The 22,210-nt window shown below is 35.5% G+C and overlaps 1 protein-coding gene across 3 annotated transcripts in view; it reads right to left on the reverse strand.

Annotated features, from left to right (window-relative positions):
- The window catches only part of LOC128988661 (tudor domain-containing protein 7-like), a 166,482-nt gene that overhangs the window by 93,321 nt on the left and 50,951 nt on the right, over positions 1–22,210 (reverse strand). For all 3 annotated transcript variants that reach the window (XM_054410163.1, XM_054410162.1, XM_054410161.1), the window contains 4 exons: positions 12,629–12,724; positions 12,108–12,260; positions 10,680–10,865; positions 4,869–5,045 (listed from right to left, as the gene is read on the reverse strand). In XM_054410163.1, coding sequence (XP_054266138.1) covers positions 4,869–5,045; positions 10,680–10,865; positions 12,108–12,260; positions 12,629–12,724 — 612 coding nt within the window. The remainder of the gene's footprint in view (positions 1–4,868; positions 5,046–10,679; positions 10,866–12,107; positions 12,261–12,628; positions 12,725–22,210) is intronic.

Genomic DNA, 22,210 nt, shown 5'->3' on the forward strand with positions numbered 1-22,210 from the left:
ACAATCTGTGTCCATTCAAAATATTACTAGAGGACCCATGCTGCTCCGTAGCGTTAAAATAAATATAATTATCCGAGAAATAATCAAATTTATGATTTATTATTGAGTAATCCATTATCTTGAGCTTAACATCTATGGCTTAACTGATTCAAACGATCAATAGCTCAAGTTAAAGCCGATAATTTACTGATTATTTTGAGTCCAAAACATATAAAAACACAAACTATTCTGGAGAGAATGATGTTTAATCATAGAAAACCATTATAAAAATTAATATTTATGTTGGTTGTTCAACTTGTGTTTGCTTGAAACTCGTCCGATTTGAATAACTAATAGTATAAATGAAAGCCGGTATTTCACTGAAGGTTCATATACCAAAATATATAGGATTATAAAATTATAACTGGTGAAATACATCTTAAATTAAAGTAAACATTCAAAAATTAATCAAATTATGTTTTTTGGTTGAGTAATACAGTAGGTATGCCGAAGCTTGATGTGAAATCTTTGCGTGCATACCTTCAATTCGATACCTCAATCATGAAAATCGATCGGGTAGAAGAGCCAAATGAACTCGGAAAAGAAAAACCAAATTGAACTCCCATAAGAAATACATGGGGAACAAATTTCATTTACGGATATACTGAGTGGGGTTATAGATACATTTATGCCGATGTTTGATGGCAAATCTGTACGTGCATACCTTCAATTCGAGACCTCAATCGTGAAAATCGGTCAGGTAGAAGAGCCAATCAAACTCGGCAAAGAAAACCCAAATTTAACTCCCGTAAGAAATACATGGGGAGCAAATTTCGTTTACGTATATACCAAGTGGGATTATAGATACATTTATGCCGATGCATGATGGCAAATCTGTACGTGCATGCATACCTTCAATTCGAGACCTCAATCTTGAAAATCGGTCGGGTAGAAGAGCCAAACAAATTCGGAAAAGAAAAACCAAATTTTTTTAATATATAAGATTATTTTTTGGATTTTTATTATTTTATAAAACCCTTAGGCCTACTTGTAGCATATCACAGTAAAGCTAATTTCATATAGAGTAAGAAAATTCAATCGGAGAGGGGCAATCGGGTATAGGAAACACAGAGTATTAAAAACATATTGATTTTTCTCCAATAAAACTGCTGCCATTTTGAAAAGGAAAAAGATCATTGATTTCTCTTGTCTCCAAAATGTTTGTCTATCCTCTTAATCCTAAAAATTTAGTACTATCCTTAACTTCAATGGTTTTATTATTAAATTTAATAATCGGTCGACGTTGATTTCTGGTAGTTCGAGTTTGAAAATTTATGATACTTGTTTTATCCACATTGAGATTTAGATTTTGGGAGTTAAAAAAAATCATTTAAAACGCATATGTCTGATTTTGCCTTGCTTTCTAATTCTTCATTTGTTGAGGCTATGATTTTCAAATTGGTATCATCAGCATACAAGCAGAGTTTACTTAAATTGCTAAGTTGCGGAAAATCTCTTAAATAAATAATGAATAAAAGAGGCCCCAGAATGGATCCCTGTGGAACCCCATATTTTAAGTCAGTGGTATAAGATTGATATGGAATTTTATAGTTTTTACGGTTATGATAGAGAATTTCAACAAACTGTTTTCTGTGAAAGAGATAAGATTTAAGCTAGGGATGGACGGGTCCCGAAATTTCGGGAATTTTTCGGGAAAAAAATATTCCCGATTATCGGGACGGGATTACATTTGACTCGGGAATTTTTCGGGACGGGATTTGGTCCGATCGTCGGCGATTTTTCCGCTTCGCGAGTGCCGATAACGCCGTTATTGCGAGCGATAGGTCCGCGAACGCAGGAGACGAAGTCATACCGACGATCGCGCCGTGACCGCGGAGTCCTACCGACGATCGCGCCGTGACCGCGAGTCATACTGACGATCGCGCCGTGACCGCGAGTCATGACGACGATCGCGCCGTGACCGCGGAGTCATGCTGACGTTCGAGCCGTGATCGCGAGTCATACTGACGATCGCGCCGTGACCGCGAGTCATACCGACGATAACCCCGTGACCGCGGAGTCATACCGACGATCGCGCCGTGACCGCAAGTCAAACCGACGATCGCGCTGTGACCGCGAGTCATACCGACGATCGCGCCATGACCGCGAGTCATGACGACGATCGCGCCGTAACCGCGGAGTCATACCGACGATAACCCCGTGACCGCGGAGTCATACCGACAATCGCGCCGTGACCGCGGAGTCCTACCGACGATCGCGCCGTGACCACGAGTCATGACGACGATCTCGCCGTGACCGTGAGTCATACAGACGATCACCCCGTGACCCGCGAGTCACAAGTTACTATAGGTACCTGTAAATTGTTACCCATTTTTTGGTTTTTATAGATCAGTGCCACAAATGGTAAAAATTGATTTTGTATGTCTTTTTTTGGTAACTGCAATACAGTACTTTCTTTTTATGCACAGAAAAAAATCCCGTCCCGTCCCGTCCCGAAAATCGGGAAGGAAATAAAAATCCCGTCCCGAACTAAAAATTCAATCCCGTCCATTCCTAATTTAAGCAAATTTAAAGCAGTCCCCTCTATACCCAAGGTACTAAGCCTTGAAATTAATATATCATGGGATATTGAATCAAATGCTTTTGCAGGTCTAAGAACAAACCCGCTACCTTAGATTTACCATCCAAACTATCAATGACCGATTCTATAAAATCAGTGGCAGCAGTTATAACTGACTTACCTCTGCGAAACCCATGTTGAAAGTTGTCAAACAGATTGTTATTTTCAAAAAAATGTTACCAATTGATTATAAATTACTTTTTCATAAATCTTAGATATAGAGGGTAACAAAGCTATAGTTCGGTAATTTGACTCCGTTTGCCTGTCCCCCTTTTTAAAAAGTGCTTTTAATTTTGTAATTTTTAGCTTATCAGGAAATATACCGGATATCAAATAAGAATTAACTAGGTGGGTGATTGGTTTTAGTAAAAATGTCTTGACTTTTTTCAGAAGAACCACAGGAACCTCATCATAGGCCATACTAAAAGAGTTCTTTAGACTATTAATAATTATATCTATTTCATTCTCATTAACAAAGCTGAATCGAAACCTTTTACTAAACTGAAATATTTCATTGTCTACCTGATTCTCAGACATTGGTTCAAAGTTAGACATTATACTAGTTACATTTGAAAAATATTCAATAAAACTGTTACAGTTGCGTTCTAGTGTTAAACATGTTCGACACCGAAAAGTTTATTTGCGAGTTAGAGGCTCGGCCTGCACTTAAATGATTAAGATTACATCATGGTTTACTCTGAAAAGCGAAGAAATGCACTTAGTCTGTGGCGTTTGTATACAAATGTTCAAGTAATATCAACGGTGTTTGCATGCTAATAGCAAAATGTAAATTTTAAAATAATTTTATAATTTTAAAATATTTAAACAAAGTTTGTACATAAAATAATACATAATGTATTCTGAAAGCCATTGAAATGCATTGAAACGTGGGACATTTTTACTAAGCGATTGACACCGGCAATGCAATTGGGACAACAAATTTCAAGGGTACAATATGTGTTTCAAAGTAAAAAATTCAGGTCTTTAATCTAAGAGGATCGTCGAACTAACCACATAATTCAACACCGAACTTATGTTTGAAATTAACACATTATTGTTTTAAAATGGTTTGGAACTAACGAATCGAATCATTACATTGTAAATTCAAACCAATCTATATATTAATAGGCAAGCATGTTTCTTTAAAACATTTTTTCTCAGCTTGTGTGCATCGCAGAGAAAATCTATGCATACCGTTAGAAAGATATTTTCCTGTAGATGTGCAGAATCCCTTTAAAAATTGAAATAGGCTCAAATATAAGGACAAAAAATTAATTTTAAATTTGAAAAAATTAACCTGAGCTTTATGGGTTGCCATGCTGGTGACGAAATAACAATGAAATATAAACAGAAAAAAAATGGAAGAAATTCCAATCACATGTTTCATTTACAGCGTAGGAAGAAAATAGAGGAGCCTGTACTTTACATTCCATCCCCATGTTAAAGTTGTCACCAGTTATAATACCCCCACCGCAGCAAACCTGCAGACTAAGCGAATTTCAACTTGTCTGATTACATTTTTGTATCATTTTTGTCTGCTACGGGGAAGGTAAAACGTGTTTTTTGACCATAGGTCAATAGTATAGGATGAAATAAATACAATTGCCAAATTGTATCAACATATATCCATAAACAAGTAAACTGCAACAAATTTCATTTTCTCCATAAGAATAACATGGGAATCAAACCTTCCAACCTAGCTCCACCGTGTCCATCCCGCGTCTGAACCTCTTCGTGTAGAATGGCCCGACGGGTTTCACGCGACGGGGATCCCGCCACGTGTAGTTTGCAAAAAATATCAGCGCGGTCACGCGACGGTCCTGTCGCGGTTTTCACGCTCGTGTAGAATCGGCCTTACTATGTTATTTTTATGAACACACTTAATATTAGAATTGCCAAATTGATATAAAACATGTTTTTGAAACTGATTTTGTTGGTGCTTTATCAACAATGGACATTTCAGGGTTAACAATTATTTCATACAGCAGATCTATAGAACATAATTATTCCCTTTAGTGTTTTCTTCCTGTTGCAAAGCATGGGAATGGTCGCTAGTATTAAAATAACCTAAGATAGCATTTACACCCTCTTCATTATATACTAAGTTTTGTTTCACTTAGGAACAAAACGAGAACCATCACAGCATTTTATTTTTAAGTATAAACTTGGTATAATTTTTTATAACAATAAATAACATATAATAACAATATAATAAACACATTGTACAACGAAAATCATTACTAGTTACCTCTGTGACCGGTTCTTTGGGAATGATGATTGTGCTGCTAACTGTTGATTCGACAGCCAAATACGGCCAATCATGGACAGTCTTCTGCCAGTCGGAAGGTAGTAGCTCGTTGTATCTTGTTACATACTCGTCTTCCACAGACCTGGCAAACATTCCGGTGGAGGTTCCTGCAACAATCTACATCAAACCATTCAATTAGAGTTGAAAACAACTGTTAAAGTAGAGAGGTACACACCTTGCACACACAAGTATGTTTGTAGAGACTCTCACAATCACAACAAACAGTTAATATGCAAACTTGGCTGTATAAATGACATATTATGTTTTAGCTAGCTAGCTTACCATTGTAAATTAATGTCCAGGGGCAATAAAAGATCACATAACTAACACAGACTAAATGTAACAAAGAGATCTATTCTCTGAATAAATGCTAAACTAGTACGAAATATAAGTCTCATGTTTATGTTAACATTTATTTTGTATTTGCAAGCCTATGAACTGTATTTTCTCAAATAACGTAGCTTCTAAACTTGATCCATTCAAATACAAATTTCTTTAATTCTAGGATTAGTTTTTGTTTTAAGGGGAAAAACAGCTTGGCTTTAGAATTGTTGTTAAAAGAGAAAGGAAGGAAACACAACTAACTCACCTGAATAAAGAGTACCAGGAGGTCAATAGAACACTTAAAAGTTACACATTAAACTTATGTTTCGCCCCTTTGGCTTCTTCAGAGGTAGAAGGTGGAATGCTATTTTACCAATGCTTTTATGCTATTTTACCAATGCTTTTATGTATTCTACCTTCCAGCTATGAAAAAGACCGGCGAAATATCAGTTTAATGTGTAACTTCGTGTTTTATATTAACCTCTTGGGACTCTTTATTCAGGGTGAGTTTGTTGGTAGCCTTCCTTTCTTCTTATCAATAATTCTAGGATTAGTAATTGATCAAATAAAATATAGCAACAACACTGCTAGTAAAGGCTACTGTAGTATGTCATTCTCCTATAAACAATATTAATATAAACTTACTAAATATTACCAAACTCAGCATGATTAATGTTGTTAATGTGCATTTTAAATAGCAAATATTTAACCAAGATAAAACATTTAATAAATTACAAAAAATATTTTTTTTACTCTTTTTAAGTTTATAAAGTATATATTTGTTTATTGACTGTTCAAATACATTGCCAATAAAACACTGAAGTCAGTTACTGGAAACCCCAAATTGATTAAAAAGGGACTACTTGAGAGTAGAATACAGTTTGGACTATTTAATATACAAGGATCAAGCTTTTGAGACATTCACCATACAATATTTGCAGTAATAGAGCCCAAGAGTTTAAGAAAGTCCGAGAACATGCCAAGGCTACAACCAAATCTAAAATCTAAACATCTAAAAGGTTTACATATACATAGAAAATAGATTATAGATTGCATATTGTATGACCAAACAAAATTACATAAGTAAAGGTTTGTATGTTATTTAATGATACCTTTAAAGGTATCTAACACATTTCAATGAAGTTATGGGACAGCTGACAACAATACCATTGGCAAATTAGGTTTAGGATATATCCAAGCAGGGCCGGTTCTAGACATTTTTCTATTGTAAGCAAACAAATTCCGTAAGACGTATGTGGTAGTCAGTGGCGGATTTTGGTAAAATTGGAGGGCCCCTAGCCAAAGTGGCAGCATTTTGTACTACTGTAAAAAAAATTTTGGAACAAAAATTGAACGTTTAATTTCTAAAATTGATTATATACCACACATGCAGGCAACGACCAATATGTCCCGTGATTGTGGGAGAGGTTGGCAATTTTGTAGCAACCACGGGTGGCAATGATGACGTCCCTGTTACTGCAGGAGATTTTGCGAATACATGACGATCGCAGGTGGCATTGCTGATGTTTCGTTTTAATGTCTCGAACGGGAGATGTTCACGATTTTGTGGCGATCACGGGGCCTCTCAAGTTAGTTTGGCCTTGGGCCACGTAGGCCTACCCTAAATGCAAAACTGATGTAAGTAAGGATTATCTCTGGATACATAAAAAAATAAGAGTAAATAAAAATACTTAAGGATGTCCGAAACGTGCGAACGTCTGCCGGACGAATCCAAGGAGTGACGGAGGGGTGCTGAGTCCATTTGTTAATATTAGTTGTGGTAGTTATTTGAGAAGAACAATAAATCAAGTAGTGGGAGTATACGTTAGAATTTCTCAACTTACAAAATACTGAACATTGGAGTGTGCTTTGGCATTCAAGGCGACTGTCTACTTTCCTTACCCCTTAAACCGACCCTGTATCCAAAGTGAAAGGAAATAAAGCGAGAATAGTATTCTGGTCAAAAACATGCAAGTTTGTTCCAGTGAAGAAATCTGAATCTCCTGGTGGAAGGACAGTAATGTTTGTATGTGAAGAAATTCTTTCTTAGTTTGTCTGAAGAAGTCTTATATTTTTCACTAACTTCAATAATTATATATAAATATATATGGATTTGTATAAAATAGTTTTATTTTCAAATCATATCTGTATGTTTTTTTATTATTTTCACTGAGACAAAACATTTAGCTTTTTTATTTTTAATTGTCATGAGCAAAGCCAACAGATTCTTCTAGTTACATACAATAAGTTAGTTAGTCAAAAACCTTCTTTGTAAAATGCAATTTAATGTTATGATGTAGATGTGAAGTTAAATAATATGAAAGATGTGAAATATTATCGTCATCCGTGATTGCAGCCAAATCCTGGACATCACCACAGTACCCTGCGATTATGGAAACATTATCCATGTCATCTTCGATCGTGTCATAACAGTTAATTTATCAATCGCACAAAGTTCACAGATTCTTTTTATAATTATTAATTGTGATCATAAAGGCTCGGCTCAACCTTAATATTCTGATTTAGTGGCCAATCGCTCGAGGAGCTTGTAGGCAAATTATTTTTATAGCATTGAATTATCCCTGGAAGTTTGCTACAGAAAACCCAATCCCCAGTATTTTCATGAATATCTTAAGTTCTTAACAGCAGGTGTGAAATCAGAAATTGCATCAAATGACAAGGAACGTTATCACCTCATTATAGACAAGAAAAATTAAATAAAATCCACATACACTTCATCCTCAAATTTTACCAACATAATAAGTTGGTTTTAGTATTCTGTATTTGAAATCTTTAATTAAGTGACATATATCAGTAAAGTGATGAACCTTAATTTCTTTGTCAGTTGTTAATCAAGTCATGAGTGGGAATGGTTCTGAATGTAATTTTTGCTACTTAGCAGATATTTTAAAAACAAAAATATCACAGCATAGCTCAGTATCAGTTTTCATTGAAAATACGAGTGGCCTACCCAATGTTCAATCAAAATACCCCTCTCATACTTTGTCCAACAATTTATTAGGAATTTCATGGAATTACTTGACACATTCGAGCCTTGGCATTTATAAGCTACACAATTTATAATTTTTCTATGTCATACTTGACAAAAAAAATTAGGTAAAGGGTACTAGTCGCTTTACCGGTGCTTTAAAATGAGCAGGAATAATTTGAGTAGTTTGAATTTGAATAGTTTAGGAATCATTTTTTAATGGCATGATGTGCTCCATTTGAAGCAAACAGCTTTAGTCTTACAAACTACAAAGGATCGTTTTGACAATAACAAGGTAATTTAAACCACTATATAGTTCATTCAGACGATCCAGAGGCCATTCCATCATGATAATTTGAATGTAAAACCCAACAACACATCCACTATTGAATATAGAGGCAAACTCGATTGTGTTGCTTGTTTAATGAACTAGTGCACTTGTTGCTAGAATTCAAGCAATTTCAAAGTAGCCTATTACAGGCGTTATTTCATAACGAATAACAGTTATAATTTCCGATGACTTAAAAGAGTCAACTCAAAGATGATATAAACAATCACACTCCAGTTATCGAGACTGAAAACGAACTCACTCTGAAAACAAACGCTCTTGTGTGTATATGATGTGTTTAAAAGAAATACATTGGGATTTTGATGGCCTGTGGGGCGAAACCGGAAGACTTTTTTTACTGGAATTGGTACAAAAAATACTTAATTTTGACCTGTCGTTTGTAAAAAGCTGTCCATTATTAGCGGAGGAGTAGTGTTTTGTAGAAATCGCCTTCACGTATACTGTATAAGGATTTGTTGTCAAGTCTTGCTAGGAAACTCTGTATTTATGAACCGGACTTAAAACATATATTAAAATAAAAATACAAATTCCGGCTTTGCTCTGGAAGTAATAAGTCCTGCAGTCTATGGTTAACATTTAAAACTAATAAAACTACATCCATATGTTTAGTTGTAAACAAAGGGAATTGATTTTGATCGAAAGTCAACAGATAGCACCGCTGTTCCCAAACTTTAGCCCTAAAATGTACTTAAGTGATGCCCTTTCTTAATATTCTGATACGTATTTGCTCATCTACGTGAAAATGCCTATAATTTGACACCTCAAACGTTAAAATCTGTCAAGCCGTTATTGAGTTATGACTGTGAAAAGAAAGCTGCTTGCGTATTAATCTCTTTGGTTTATGTTTTTTTGCAATCATATGGATGGCAGAATCAAAACTAATAACTGTATCAAAATGTAAATACAGACAATCTAAATACCGGTACGTTAAAATCATGGTTTATTAAAAAAAAATGTTCGCTAGGAATTTATCATCAAGACTTTTTGTTGTTTGCTGTTGATAGGTGCTTGTAAGTATGTGTTTCTTGTTAACATTAGCCTATATGAGGTGTGGCTATGAAAAAAGAGACTGGTTAAAGACAAAACTGTTTGAACCTGAAAGCCAACCGCCATTTTGTCGAGTCGCCTGACATTTCCCTTCCACATTGGGGCCCGTTTGACGAAGCTAGATAGCTTGGCTACCTCACAAAGGAATCTAGGCAAAAGGTTGACGGTACAGAAGCCATCTATCAGAGCTATGTAGAAAATAAATAACGATAATTCAACAAAAGAACACTTTAAACATTTAACAACCCTATTTTTTATGGCTTATATGTTCTTGACAGTATGATTGCCAAAAACAAATATTTCAATCCTTCAATTTTGTAACAACACACGCAACAAAATAACTGTTAAATTGGGAATCATAAGTTAGAGCTCTTAGAAAAAAAAGTCAATGCGGAACATGAATGTTTAACTTTATTCCTTTAAAAACTAAAATGAAACAAAAATTCTACATTTCTAAAAAAGTCTTGCGGCATAAATAATAAAATGTCCTTATATCCTTTAAATGAATTTAAAAAATGGTAATAGCTTAGTTTACACATTAGCTTTAGTTAGTTTTCTAAGTTTGGATGTTAGTTTTAGTTAATTTAACACTATTCATGTACAACTATGTAGATTTATGAATAAAGATTCTTGATTAGAGTATGACAATTCTAAATCACACCATTTTCACAACCATTATTATAATACCATTTTCCGACGAGAGGAAATGCATAAATTTGACACAAACGAAGAATGTGGCTGAACTAACAACCTGGTGTCGAAGAACCCGCTGAAACGTGTCGGAGGGGATGTCAGGCGAATTCCAAATATGATATTTGACCTTGAAGTTCACACAGTTTTTCTCTTAGGAAACCAGTCTTGTTATTTTATTGCCGTATATAAATGTCTTAAAGGTGTAATACAATGCCTGTATATCACAGACTACTGGTAAAATCATTGAACAGATCCAATAGGTCATGCATAAAAAACAAAACTAATAGTTAGTAATAAGATATTAGAGTGAGCGGATTAAAAAAAAAAACAACCCCTACATAATACTCACATCCCTAATCCTATTACAGATTATGCTCTTGTCTTTATTGACTACTCTATCGGATTTCACCTTCGTTTCTTCAGTGAGGATTTTTTCAATAGCTTTTAATGCTGCAAAGCCTTTCACAATTAGTTGATCCCGATGCTCGAAAGGTAACGTGCTAACTACGAAGGTGTTATCACCACCTCCATTGACCTGGAACAATAAAACATTTGATCTATAACAAATAATTGCAACAATTCAAAAAGAAAGACACTGAACCAGAAGATCACTGATCAGGAGGCTAGTGTGTCTGTCTTCACATCTCAGTTTCCGTACATGGAAACAATGGAGTAACATGAATCATTATCAGGTGACATCTTCTAAGTTAATACTACAGAACAATCATTTAGTTAGACCGGTTGCGACCGCAGCTGATCAGACAAAGCAAAAAACTTGTTTAGCCAAGAGAAAAACACAAAACAACTAAAATTAAAATACCCCTGCTGCAGCAAAAAAGATTGTTTTAAATATTGTTTTGGAAGTCTGATTTAATTTTGATTGGGAGGTTATTATAAAATGTTGATCCCGCATACATGGGTTTTTTCTCAAAAAGTTTCAGACGGCTATGGTGGCCAATCTCAAGGTTTTCCCGATTTCTGGTGAAATAATTATGATAAATATATTATTGTTGTGAGTGAGCCGGTGGCTCAGTCGGTAGCGTCGCGGACTTCGGGCGATATCGAGGATTTGGATTCCGGTCACTGCCAAAAACATTTTGTCAGTACAGATCACATTTTGTACTTCACCAGCTCACTCCTTGCTTTGCTGTATACGATCCACAAATGGGGGGTCTATGTGGACGGACAAATGCAAGGTTAAAAGAAGCCGCCAACCTCTTAAAAAAAAAAATTGAAGTGTAGCAGCACAGCAGTTGAACAGTAGCAGCAGTGTCAATCTACGCATAGCTGGAACAAAGCCGAAATCGGTCTCAAAACTTAAGGCCATGGCTTCAATTACGTCGTAGTCGAATATTAATTGTAGTTGAGAGTCGAAAATCCAAACGTCAAAAATCTGAAACGTGAAAAATCCAAACCGCTCCTTAGGGTTTTAAAATATTGAAATAGCACAGAGACAACAGATGTTTTACAATTTCAAGGGCCAAACAGTCGGCACCTGGCAGGGAAATGAGTGAACGCGCTGAGCCAGTCCGTGTTTTTTTCGTTTTCAATGTATAAACTCTACATATTTTTTTCAAGAAACAAATACAGTATAATGTTACAAAAATACCTAAGTACAAACATCATTGTTTTTATTTCATTCAAGATTTTTTCTTCACTGTGCCTATTATTTGCATGTTCAGGAAATGTGCAGAATGTCTAATTTATTACTTTGCCAGTACCATGCCTTAATAACATATAATATGGTAAGCATAGCTGTAAGTGTTGATATAATTACTTTAACAGAAGCAAAGAAGAGGCCGGATCTGCCTTCTTCGAGGATGGTGTACTTGGGCTCAGGCCAGCCTCGCAAATAACAGTAGTTTTCCAACTGAAGTATGTTGTTGGGTAAGTTACTAGTGTCAGGTCTGAGAAGATCCTTTCCTCTTGCCTATAAAACAATCAAAACTAATTACTTACTCACTAATCACTAAAACTCAAAAACTACAAACCGACTACTTAGATATTAAGGAAGGTTTCCGTCTAATGGCTGCAAGTACTTATTGTTTGCACACTTTTAAATACAGACGTGTTCACCTACTCAGTGACTGTCCGTTATAAGAAGTAACAAGAGGTGTCAACTGCTTACTATGCATGCTGTCTTTCACAATTGTTGCTTTAATGGAATTTAAAAACTATTTTCAATTTTATTTTGGTTTTTTTATTTTCGAGTAAAAAATTCACATATTACCAGTAAAGTGTCTGAGCATTTAAGTTTAATTTGTTTATAAGTTAGGTAACTGATCGGATCAGTCATACCTCCACTAGATTGTCCACTGGGTTACCCAGAGGGTTTTCAAGAGACGATGCTGAATCTTGGTGTGTTAAACGAGCGAAGCCTGCTGCAAGACCATTCTGAAACAAACGTCATAGAGTTAGTATTACTTTCTAGTTGATTTTAGTTAACACTTAACAGGTATACAATTAGCAATATGATACTTTAACTTCTTTTAATTCACTAGCGACCAACAAGCTTTAAGTGAGTTTAACTTAGGGTACAAACACACAGGACACGGCATGGCGCGTCGATAACAAATACGTACTTTGTAATCTGAAGAAACACACAGGACACGGGACAGCGCCTCTTCATTTAAAGTTTAAACCGGTTGAGTTTGATTTTTTAAAGCAGCAACAAGCGTTTTTTGTGTGTCCCAGTGATGGGCAGAAGATAAGGGTTATTTCTTCTCTTACAGATTATTTTGTTTGTAAAGAAGTTTATTATTATTCTGTAAAGATGTTTCTTATTATTTTGTGAGAGAATAAGCGTTTTATTTTGTTTCTTGTCTTTAATTGTTCCTAAGGCCATAAACACAAATTGTTTAGTTAGAAATAGGATTATGATTATTAAAATTATTCTGGTATTATTGGTACATAAATATAACAATGTAAGTGTAGTTGAATAGTCTGAATGACAATAGTGTCAGGATTAGAGAGATATATATATATACTTTTGTGCCCACCCGGTTTGGCAGTCAGTGCGCTGGTAATTTACACGGTGTGGCAGTCACCCGCCCGAAAGCCAGTCAGCTCTCCCATAAGCCAGTCAGGTATGGCTTCCCGTGCACTTTATACGTATGAAAACAGCAAACCGGTGCTGCTGCCTGTGTCGATAAGCGTAACTGCAATACCAATGCGGAGACTGTCTCATCGTGTGTTCTATCGTTGAGTAGTGTAGCCAGTACGGCACCCTACCCTACTTTGTAGCGGTAAAACCCAGCGGTCTGTAACCTTCGTTTACTCCTTGTTACTATTTGTGTTGGGATCGTGATTAACTACGTGTTAATGTTTAAACATGTTCATACTCCAAATAAATATGATGCACCTCTAATAAGGATCGTTGAATATTAATTAATTATAATTGGTTGAATCTTGATCCTACCCGTTCATCATCTCATATTTTAAGTTATTTTGATTTTTTTTACCTTCAGTTGAAATTTTAGTCAACTTCTCCTTTATACAATATTTTTATCCTAGTATTTACAGTGTTTCCACGGACCGGGAACTATACGGATTTTCTTTATCTCGAGAAATATACGTGAATATTGTCCGAGATACTGGAACTGTTTTTTACGCAATTGCGTAACGCGAAGGAGTAACTATTACATATGACAACGATATTATTCTATCTGATAAGAATAACTATGAAACTACACTCGAAAGATAAAATATTTGTATAATAATTTCAATTTTACAAACAAACTATTACAGGAATTATATTTTGGGACGGATGAATGATAAGGAAGCAACAAAAAGTGGTCACGAGTGCAAATACGGGGGGGGGGAGGGGGGTACAATATAACGAACGCCAGAAACGATTATTTGTTTACTTTTCAGATTCCTTATCAAATCTCTCTCTCTCTCTCTCTCTCTCTCTCTCTCTCTCTCTCTCTCTCTCTCTCGCTCTCTAACAATGTACAGATTGTGGACTTTACGATTTAAGTTTTCCTGCAATTATTTCAGTTCAATCCCATACCTATCCTTATGGTTTCCTATCTATTATTTTTCAAAATAAATAGTAAAGCAGGTTAAACTATTTTTTATTTTATTTTCTTGAAACCAAACACTCTTTACCATCCGGTATTCTGCAGAGTACCCCATACTTTTATCCCCATCCTTGTTGGTGAGTACCAAAAAGGAACCTTAGGTATAAACATGGTTGTATATCCAAGTTTGGTTGTCCTTGATATTGCACTATTTCATTGACACTGACAAATTAGGGCTAGGCTGCACTATAAGTTAATTGGGAGTTTATTTGATATCTAGTCCTAAGCTTATAGCCATCTTAAGGCAAACATAACCAAAACCTAACCACAGACATATAAATATAAGTGATATAAATATAAACACTCATCCTCTGTAGGCCTAAAGCTAACTATCTATATTTTTTTGGGTTAGGATTAGTACTTTTTGAGAGAGTGTCATTATGTACTGAGCACACTTAGATGATATAGGGTATCAGTGATTTATGAAATTATTTATTGATAAAAAGCAACCTAACGGAGTTACCTTAATGATGCACCCAGTATTTAATACAAAAATTAAAGCTTATGCCTATGTATATTAGTTTTAAAACAGAGTAGAATAAGGCACCTATAATCTAGATTAGGCATTGATTAGTGTTTATAAACTAAACATGGATGAACCACTACGCAAGCTACTAATCCAGTTGTTCAGGCTAGGCTAAACTGAACTCTGAAAGCATCCATCTCAAAACGGCCACAACTTAAGAACAGATCCTAGAATTTGATTTATTTTAAACTTTATTTTTCTGAAATAGATAGCTAAACTGTCCAGTGCAATCATCCCACACTGCAAATAGCAACACTCAAACTTAGTTAGGTAAGCTAGTGGTAGGTTACAACTAATTATTATCCCTGTGACCGATTCAGTGTAACATCTGACATCAGTCAGAATCAGACGACATTATTGACAACGACACTCGTCGTGTCGTTTCTTTAATTTACGGTATAATATAGTATAAAACATCTACCATATCCATAATAATGTTCTACCACTGCACCTAAACAGCAGAAAAAAGCAAATCACCAAATTCAAATCACCAAGATTCGCACAATATGACAAATTATTTATAAATTAAAAACAGTATATCTTCTGTGCCAGTAGTTAATGCGTGATTGAACTTCAAACAAACAAACAAACACACAAACTTTCACATTTATAATATTAGTAAGATAAGATGTATTAATTAAATATTAATTACTAGCTGTGTGCCCGTTCTACGCACGGGGATCCTCTAGTGGTCAGTGGAAACCTTCCTAAATAAAGAAAAACTATTGGTTTGCATATTTTCAGATATGCTAGCCAAACTATTATATACAAACAAATACAGTATCTGACAGTTTCAAGTAAAAAAAATGCGTAATAGATCTATGAGGGGTACACTTCCATATCTGTTGGCACAAACAACTAAATTAGTAATATTGATTATTCGATTGTTTAATTCCATATATCGTTTGGTTAGTTAGGTTAGGTTAACCTTACCTAACTAACCAAACGATATATAGTTAAAATACTATACCTCAACCTCGCCATTAAACATTCAGGTTGGAAATTTCACTATCAAAGGTGCTCTTGGCCTGTCCGTACGGAACACTGAGTTATATGCGCTACCAACTTATGAATAATTGTTTAAGCCTACGAACCCAAGAGATGGATAATTGGTCTGTTGGACGTATGGTCCAGCGAGCAGCACATAGCGTTGAGAAGACACATTAGAAATACGATTTGAGCATAATCCGTAAACCTCTGTTACAATCACCCACTGCAGTTGTCTCTAAACACTTTACACAACCACCATTGAAGTGCCGTCAACGAGTTGAAACCTTATATGTAAGCTATTGGTAACGCTTATGTAAAAAATGTAAGTTTCCCAGGCATATAGAACACTGAGTCAAAGTCTTTTCCCCGGTTATAAACCCAAAACTCGATAGAAATTCTATACACAAAGAAGCTCTATTTTCATTTACGGTTACCCTACACATTATTGCACTTGCGATTAATTAAATCCGTTATGTAAGGAAAAACGGTTTTAATCCAACTTGGTTTGGATTTGCTTTTGAAACTTGATCTGAAATGATTGCGGTATTTGTAAACAATATTCAATGTAAACATATCAGTGACAGCTAGAGAAAAATAATCTTGATCCGAACAGCTGTTCGCTATTTCATATGATGATTATGTGATAAACATTGTGAGAAAACTTGACAAAAATCGCACAAAATTGGGTTTTAAACGTCCGTAAGTTTTTTTTTACAAAGTAGCGAGGCCATATTTTAATAGCTAAAGACACTTTCGCCAATCCAGTGAATACATTCAAATGATTCGAGGATCTTGATAGGTACTCTCGTTTTCAGGAGAAGGCCGCGTAAAATGGCCTTTGGACCGTGACAGACGGAAGATAGACAACAACGGAATTGAGATAATAATTGATGATTGAGATAATAACGGAATTGAGATGAAACTTTTTTCGGATTCTTGAATGTTTAAAACGTAAAAATAATCTAAAAGTTGATGATTCTGAGCAATGTACAGACAAAACTCTAATTTTATTTATATAGATTAGTACCTGTGGTGATTTTTATTAGAAATTTATTGAAGTAAATAAACAGCAAAGTTAAAAACCATATGACCAGTGTTTTTATTTAAAAAGTACGTAGGCCTATTTGATTGGCTTTGTTTTCTGAACTAAAATATCTATTTCCTGATCTATTTTTAGTTCCTGTTTTCGAAACATAATTTGGCAAAACAATTATTTATTCATTAAACAACTTGATCGAAAAATAATTTCTAAACATTGGAGGACAATTAAAAAACTTTTGAATACTAATAAACCTAGCTGCCGTACCTGTGTTTTACATCGGAGAGGATTTTGAAGAGAAAAAGTTTGATACACGTCACATATTTCAAATCCCACTCCAAACACGTCATGTTAATACGTTTACTTCCTTAAATTAAGAATGTCAGAATCTCCAATTAACAGGCCCGTAGCAAAAGTTAAAAGTTTCACAAATCGAATCGTTTCTACCTTTTGGACCGCAAAATCAAAGAACTTTATTGACAGCATTTAAAGCTGACTTCGTTAAACATTCTGTTATCTACATTCTTCAAAAATGTAAACATTGTGAAACTTTGGAATCCCATGGGGCGTAACTCAAAGAAAACACGTTAAATGTAATCGGTATATTTGTTAACCAGGTACAGGGCTACCTCTTGAATTGATATAGATAATAAATCGAAAAATAAAGAAATATAAGTTGATTGATTATTGGCTCTTACAAAAGGGTAAACAATCAAGGAACATGATTTAATTAAGTAACCACACATCACTGAGTCTATATCTTCATTCTTTCTTGTAAATATCGCTTTGATTGTGGCTATATAAAATAGGGAAGTAATATTGCATTGTACAACGAGCTCAAAAAGCTCGAGAACCAGCAATAAGATGGAAATAACCGGCAGAACCTTTAACCATCCACTGGCTCGCTAGTCGCTACCCCAGGTCGGTCGGTAGCCGGGTAGCCCATCAATGGAACCCGTTAGGCTCGCCCCTACCTCTCGCCACAAAAGAGACAAGAATTTTGCCTTGTTCCACACGCCTTTGATTGTTTGAGGCGGGAAAACTATTTGTGTGCTACGGCCCGCGCAACACAGGATATTGTTTTCGTATTAGTTGGCCTTTTTCCAAGATGACCGTGACCGTTAACTTATTTTATGGACTCCCTTGGAGAATAATTCAAAACTACAAAGAACATTTCTAATCCCACAGTATACTAGCTATTTAAATTATAAACACTTTGGTGTTTGAAAAATATTTTTGGACGATAAATTTTGCAGCTTTTTGAAATCATCCAAGATGGCCGCTTGCCTCCAAGGACTCAACAATAGGCCTAATTGTGCGACTATAAAGCAATAACTTCCCACCTTACGCTTGCGAATTAGTACGGTACATATTTGTATCCACAGTTGCCAGGACGACTATTAAGACGACCAAAGATTACATTGACATTTAGGTATTTAATCTGTAGAATAGTAATTGTTAAGTAATCTGGAAGACAACTAATTAAAATTAAGTGCGAAAGATGGGTTATGAGAGTGCTCAATGCCTGAAGCATAATCCATTTGTTTGAGGTGCGGATTTTCAAGCTTGTAGAACAAATAAATATCACAAAGTAGAAGGGCAGGGGTGAAAGTGACTGAAGTGACGGGATACCCGGGTGGATTTTCAGTGACTGGATTCCAGTGGTATGCGGTAAAATATATAGTGACTGGCTTAGCAGCACAAATTTTACGTGACTGGCTTTCCCATGCAAATGCGGTGGTGACTGCATTAGCATAGCATTTTTTACGTAATTATATTTTAGTATTTTTAAGAAAAAAAGAGATATATACGTTCAGATATGTCTAGGCTTAAGATATTTACCAACATATATTATATATATATCATAGTCTTGAAATATATTGGGGGTGCAACTGACTGACTTCCAGTGTATATTTTATGTGACTGGCTTCCCGGGCGCGGCCGTGTATATATATAGAGAGAGAGAGAGAGAGAGAGAGTTAGAAGTAAACATTGAGGTAGCGGCCGAGCTTATCAGCTTTTAGGGCAAAGGTCGTGCGGCAACGCAAATGGGCTGCCGAGCCTACCTCCCCTACCTCACCCCTACGCCCCCTGCCATTGGAAGGTCCTATATAAGCAGGTACATTTGGGGCACTAGTCAGTTGATGTTGGACGTTGGACAGCTCACAAGGTAAGTACCGTCGTGGTCGAAATATCGCGACTATAACCATAAGCGTGACTTAATAGGTCGTGCTTATAGTAAGTCAGTCTTAGGCCCGAGGTGGATAGTGTCGGTAAGTATAGGCTCGGGGTTGTTAGGCATACTAAGCAACCCCATATTAGGATAGTTAGTTCTACCCAAGCGTTATAACTTGGGCAGGAGTAAGCTAAGGTAGTAAGTAAGGAGTAAGTAAGGAGTCCAAAAGAGTAAGCTCGGCTGCTTGGAGGGGACATACACTCCCACAGCAACGAGAAGGTAGGTATTGTACCATGAGGGTGTGTTCAATACACAATACCTCAAATTGTGTTCGACTGGATTTGGACCATGGGACTAGGTAAGTGCCAGCTTGTGACCGAATAAGTGGCGACACACAAGTTAGGGTAACGGGTAGTTACCTTAATCTACAATAGGTCGGTAAGGTCACGGTTAACATTAGTTACCGGGAAAATTTGATAGTAAAGTCCATATGGTCAAAGTCCAAATTCGATATCTCGAGGTGGGCGATGATGAGTCCATTGTGGGCGTACTTGGTTGCCGCGGACTGAGCTTAAACCTCGAAATATATATAGGGAAATCGAGATTTAGGCTAACTTTAGACCCCTGGATAGTTAGACACCCGTACCCTGAACTATCTCTGAAATTTGTAGAAATCAAAATGTATCGTTAAGGGTAAAGATCCCTCACAAGAAGATACTTTAACTTTAATCCCTTGAGTTTGAATTTTTATTTTCATTTTTCGGCAAGTATAGGTCACCATTCGAGCAGTTGGGAAAATAGCGCCCGACGACCTATACTCCCCATTTGACTGCAAAGATAAACCTTTTTATTTTTGATTTTTTTTCTTTTATTGGTGAGTATAGGTCGCCATTTTCTAGCAGTCGGGAAAATGGCAGGAGGCAACCTTTACTTAGCCATTAGACCGTAAAGGGTTAATCGTTTAAATTGTATAAAAAAGACTTTTGTAGGCCTGCACTGGGACAGGAGAAGCACAAGCACTACAAGGACAGAGCAATTGTAGTCAAACTGTGAGATGAGGTGGCAATGGCAGTACTGTATGTGTTTCAATTAAGAGTGATAATGAAACAGTAGGACCTCATATCTCTGAAGGGGGTATGATAAAAATTTGAGTTATCAAGTTTTTCAAGTAAGTGAGTTTTGAGTTATGAAAGTGCTATACAAAAAAGTACGAGATACTGAGGTGTTGGGGTCTGACAGTGATGTTACGTCACGGCCTTTATAACTTGACTTTTATGTGCTAAACCTTTAAAAATAGTACTCAAACTATTTATGCGTACTGAAGATTAACTGGGCATTAAATTAAAACAATTTGATTGCACATAAAGTACTGTATTTATTATTTTACAATAATTGTAAATACAGTACTTTATGTGCAATCAAATTGTTTTATTTTGCTTCCACAGTTACTCTTCAGTACACATAAATAGTTTTCCTACAGTCACCTGACATAGTTGGCTTCCTTGCACTGATTATAGTACAGAAAACTGCTAACTGCTGCATTTACTTACTTTATCGCACCGTTTATACTTTGTCGCACGGTTTATACTTTGGTGCACACCAAAGGGGAATGTGAGCTATCATCACACCAAATTTCAGCCCGATCCGACCAGTATTTTTCGTGTTTACTTGTCACAAATATACATACATACATCCAAACTTTCTCATTTATAATATTATAGTAGGAGTAGGATATTAGTTCAACGCTTGGTTTGAACAGAACCTAAAATCTAGTATTTTAAAGAATAATTATAAGTGGGCAAATAGAATATTTACTATTTGAATTTGGGTTGGCGTTTATATTACAATGGAAAAAAGCGAGAGAGCCTGGATAATTTGATATATTAAATAACACAATACCCCCGCCGCAGCAAACCTGCAGACTTAGCGAATTTCCATCTGCCTGATTGGATTTAAACTAAAATATCTCCTTAAAAATATCACATTTATTCCCTATTTTAACAGAATTAGTTTAATGAGTACTTAGGTTTGCTGCAACAGGGAGGGTAAAAGTTTTTTTTAATGTAACATATTAAAAGGTACTGTGGTTTAGTAAGAAATTAATATATTTTCTAAATTTGATCAAAATATGTTCATAAACAAGCAAACTACAACAGTTGACTTATTCTCCATAAGAATAACATAGGAATTTTAAAATTACAATTTTTTTGAATTTTCTCCGTAACAATTAGGCGCATAATAATGCTTCAATATACTAAATTATTTGTTTTTTTAAGCTCTACAAAATGGTTTAAAAATAAATTGTGAAATTTTGTGTTTTTAGGGTCAAAAATGGGAAAAAACCTTTTTTAAACCCATAAAACCCCCCATAAACCCCCGTTCCCATAGTCCGATCATGCTCGTTCGTGAACTCATTCAAGTTTATCCCGCCTTACACCTTCAAACCAAATTTTATCAAAATCGGACAAAAATTACTCAAGTTATCGTGCGGATGGACACATATATATATATCTCTCTATATATAGATATATAAAAATTTGAACGAATGGTGTTTTTGGCCTCTGGGGACATCAAAATGAAAAAGTAAATCGGTCCCGGGCTTAGGTCTTACCATGAGACCTACGGTAATAGCTACTTCCCTATAGGGAAATTCGCTAAAAGAAAACTGAAACTCGATATAGATGGAAATAGTTCCGATCAAATACTGATTATTTTACTTGGCTCTCTCCTAACAAAACTTAATCCCCCAAGTACTGGGGCAATTTTAGCAAATTTTAATTTTAGTTTTAACAGTGAAATTTATATTTAATCAATCAACATAAACTATGAAAACCATAGTTATGAAAATTATATGCTATTAATGCGATTATAAACAAATTATTTTTACCATCGACTGTAAAATATACTAATGTTGTAAATTGCCTGGTTAAAATTCTTATCACAATAAATTTAAAATTCCACTGAAACTTAGATAATAAAAAGATTAAAAGCCAAAATTGGTTATAAATAAAATGTGAGTTTCCTTGATATTGCTTTTAGAACAGAAATAAACTATGGTCCTCAGGTA

This window comes from Macrosteles quadrilineatus, unplaced genomic scaffold (genome assembly GCF_028750875.1).
Source record: "Macrosteles quadrilineatus isolate MER2022 unplaced genomic scaffold, UCM_ALF_1.0 Scaffold_3__2_contigs__length_128488019, whole genome shotgun sequence".
NCBI lineage: Eukaryota > Metazoa > Arthropoda > Insecta > Hemiptera > Cicadellidae > Macrosteles > Macrosteles quadrilineatus.